Source organism: Amblyomma maculatum, chromosome 10 (genome assembly GCF_055883805.1).
Source record: "Amblyomma maculatum isolate TAMU_Amacu chromosome 10, ASM5588380v1, whole genome shotgun sequence".
NCBI lineage: Eukaryota > Metazoa > Arthropoda > Arachnida > Ixodida > Ixodidae > Amblyomma > Amblyomma maculatum.
In genome coordinates this window covers 173,325,682-173,329,036 of record NC_139353.1, presented here as the reverse complement: position 1 = coordinate 173,329,036, position 3,355 = coordinate 173,325,682, and the positions used below count along the sequence as shown (strand labels likewise).

At 43.7% G+C, this 3,355-nt stretch overlaps 1 protein-coding gene across 1 annotated transcript; it reads left to right on the top strand.

The window, feature by feature from the left end:
* Positions 1 to 855: 855 nt before the first annotated feature.
* Positions 856 to 2,399, top strand: LOC146177954 (uncharacterized). The gene is made up of 3 exons (XM_084581661.1): positions 856 to 967; positions 1,049 to 1,229; positions 2,084 to 2,399. Exons 2-3 carry the CDS (start codon positions 1,105 to 1,107, stop codon positions 2,397 to 2,399), a joined length of 441 nt encoding a protein of 146 aa, XP_084437787.1. The 5' UTR covers positions 856 to 967; positions 1,049 to 1,104.
* The last annotated feature ends 956 nt before the right edge of the window (positions 2,400 to 3,355 follow it).

The following is a 3,355-nucleotide window of genomic DNA, read 5'->3' as shown; positions in this document are numbered from 1 at the left end:
GACATAGGCCTTTGAGAGCGATTTTGAGAGCGATCCGTTTGAGAGCGGTGCGTAATACGGCCCCAGATCTCGGCGTCAGCGCCGGAAGCATCTCGCGGGTGGGAACCAATGAGGATCCGTGTATCCGTTGACGCGGAGATAATTCCGGAACTCCTTGCACACGCAACTGCCGGCTGTCTGTACCAAGACCGACTGAAATACAGACCTGCACAAAAAACAGGGTCCTATGGGACCTCGTGCGCCAACTTTCGTTACCTTTCTCGTCGTTGAGGGCGCTCGGTTGACCTGTTCGTCTGTCATTTTCATCATCATCAAATCACAAATGAATATAAACAAACTGTACCCAAATTAAAAAAAAAAGATCTTTGCCCAGGTTATACTTCTAAAATTTTGCCTTTTTGTATTTTAGCGGACAGTGTTTATTTTTACTATGTTTTTCTCTCGCTAGAAGACATACCGCGATTCCGCTTTGTGCGACGGCACTGCAGTTACTCACTGCACATGCGCAGAACAGGTGCTTGTGCATTACAGCGTGGACAGATAAATAAACTATAACGACGAAGAAAAATGACAGACCTAATAGACCCTTCTTATTAACAGGTTTACAGTAGCGCCAGGTTAACCGTAGTGTTCGTTCCCTAGCGGCGAAGGCTATGAACTAGAAGTTGCGCGCTGGAGCAGTGCTATCTGTGCAGGTCTGTATTTCAGTCGGTCTTGGTCTGTACGACGACATCCGGAAATATGCCCGCGTGCAGTGTTTGTTTGTAATCCGCTCCCACGTGCTGTGGATATCGCTTCTAGCTCAACATGTCGTTTTCACGCATAGATAATGAATGTTTGATTAGGAATCTTGAGTGTAGGCCCCTTCTTTGGGATGTCAAACACAAGGAGCACAAAAACCGGCCAAAGAAGACCGCGCTGTGGGCAGAGATTGCGGCTGCCGTGTTGCCGAATGTATCTAATGCAGGTAAGCCTATCGTGCTGCATCGCCTTCAGTGGACCGAGTGCTGTGAGGCCTTGATGAGGCTCAGAAATGGGTTTCTTTCAGAAGTACTGCTGCAGAAGAGGTGGAAGTCCTTGCGGGATAAGTTTCGCCGAATCTTAATGTCGAGGAAGGATGCACAGAAGAGCGGCGCAGGGACCGAGGAAGTAGAAGATGTGCTTGACGATGTTTCATGGCCCTACTATGAACAGATGCTGTTCTTGAAGGATAGCGTAGAAGGAAGGCCGTAAGTATTGGATCTATATTATAAACTGCCTGCGCGTAAAAAAAAAAAAATCTCACCGGGATGGTACCTTCTTGTTGCTCGGTTTGAGACTCCGTGTCGAGAGAACTTCGCGGCAGAGCGGCTCCGATTGAAGTGGAAAGATCGCAGGCACATTTGAACAGCCTGTCGTAGCCGGGTTTTATATCTACGTCGGCTGGTCTTTCACATGACAGAGTAGCTTACGAGTGCGAGTTAATGTGTGTGCATGCGGCACAAGTGTGAGAGTAGCCAGATCCTTTTATAAAGCCGCAAATTAATCGCGTCATAGTCAGAAAAGCAAGGGTTGTGTTTCCGCAGTTTTCTCTCAAACCTCTGTACCATTGCCACTGGAGAACTTCCAAAAAATAAAAGATTCAGTCGATCCTTCTTACAACCTTTTGAAATGACGAGAAACTTTTATTATCAGATGTAGAGCCAATGGCATTGTAGAATTTGGAAATGCCAGTATATGTTAAAAAAAAAGTCACATTGTCACATTTTTAGTGTTCGCCTGCTGAAATACCTCTTTTGCAGTTCTTTTCATGCCATTACATAAGCTAGTGTTGTTGTGCCAATGCAAGATATAGTGTTTGCTAGTACCAGAATTTCTTTAAAATTGTGCACATCATGGCAGGATTATATGCAAGACAAATGTGCAGAACATTCTTGACAACTAAGCGTATCTAAAAGTTCATCCTTGTTTGTAAAAGCAGCCTAAATAGTTGGGTGACTTTATATACTGTTAAATAACAAATATAGCAGGCAGAGTATATCACATTGGAATAATATGGAATATATATTTTCAACAGTTTTATTGTATTCATGCATATGTGCAGAACGTCTGGCAACATGACAGCACAGCTTCTACTCCAAAACATTGCCAATGGTTACTCTGATGTGGAGCCTGTATCAGTGACACCAAGCGACAGTAGCCAGGACACTCATGGGCACTCTGAGACGATCGTCCTCCCTCATGATGTCAACTTCCTGGATGACGAGCCGCTGCCACTAGCACCGACACCTGAAGCAAGGCCACAACAAAAAAAAAAGAAAGAAACCATGATCCTTTTATTCAACAGCTGGGACATGTTTCTCAGCAAATTAACAACCAGAAACCGCTACACACGGACGAACATTTTGCCCTGTCTTTGATAAACTACATGAGGTCAGTGAAACCGGAAAGAAAAATAGACATGCAATTGAAAGTTCTTCAAGTCATGAAGGAATTTGCTGAATAAATTGTCATGTTTCGAAATCCCATGAAATCATTTCTAATTCCATCTTTCACAAATTGCACATTACAGCACAATATGCCTATTTGTAATGCCAGGCAGGGTCATGCGGAGATTACATTTCAATTACTGCCAACTACATCATCCTCTAATGGAAAAGATAGATCTACCCTCTGCAAGTTGGAAAACTTATTTTTGCCATCAGTAAATGCTGAACTGCATCAGTGATGCATATAGTGTATCTAAAGGTATTTATGATTATGCATTTTTTTAGGTATGCATGACTCAAGTGTACTCAAATTGTGTAGAATAAGTTATCCATTAAAAAAAATTCACTTGATACCTTGAATGACTATTGTGGATGGACGCTATAGACAAGCAGGTGGCCTCATTAGCTCTTCAGTTTATCGGGAACCTCTGGGAATATTTAAGAGAGACCACTTTATACGCCTTTCCAGATTCTTCCTCTGCAATATCTTGCATAGCCTGAGCTGCTTTTGGACATTACATGTCCGTACAAACCAATTTTTTTTTAACGCCCCGTTAATGCTAGTTGTACACCCCACAGCACCAAATTGTATGGGTCTCGATTAAAATGAATATAGCTATTAATGTGGACTCTTAAGACACTACTAAACACTAGTGCATATGTTATATTCCTATCACTTACTATCACTGTAGGGGTAGAAGCTGCTGGTCTTTAAGGCGCTTCAGGCAAGCTGCCTTGGAGACACCAGGCTGGCTCCACTGCCAGGGCAGCTCACCAGCATTGCTGCAGAAGTAGGCTAGGAACACATTCCTGGCATCAGCAGCTTCGCACGGATAGTTCCGGGCATGCGTTGGTTCTAGTGGGAAGTATCTGGGCTCTGGCCCATC

Coding starts and splice junctions, on each gene's coding strand:
- LOC146177954 (XM_084581661.1), top strand. CDS start 1,105: ATGTCGAGGAAGGATGCACAGAAGAGCGGCGCAGGGACCGAGGAAGTA. Junction 1,230..2,083: donor GATAGCGTAGAAGGAAGGCC/GTAAGTATTGGA, acceptor GCATATGTGCAG/AACGTCTGGCAACATGACAG.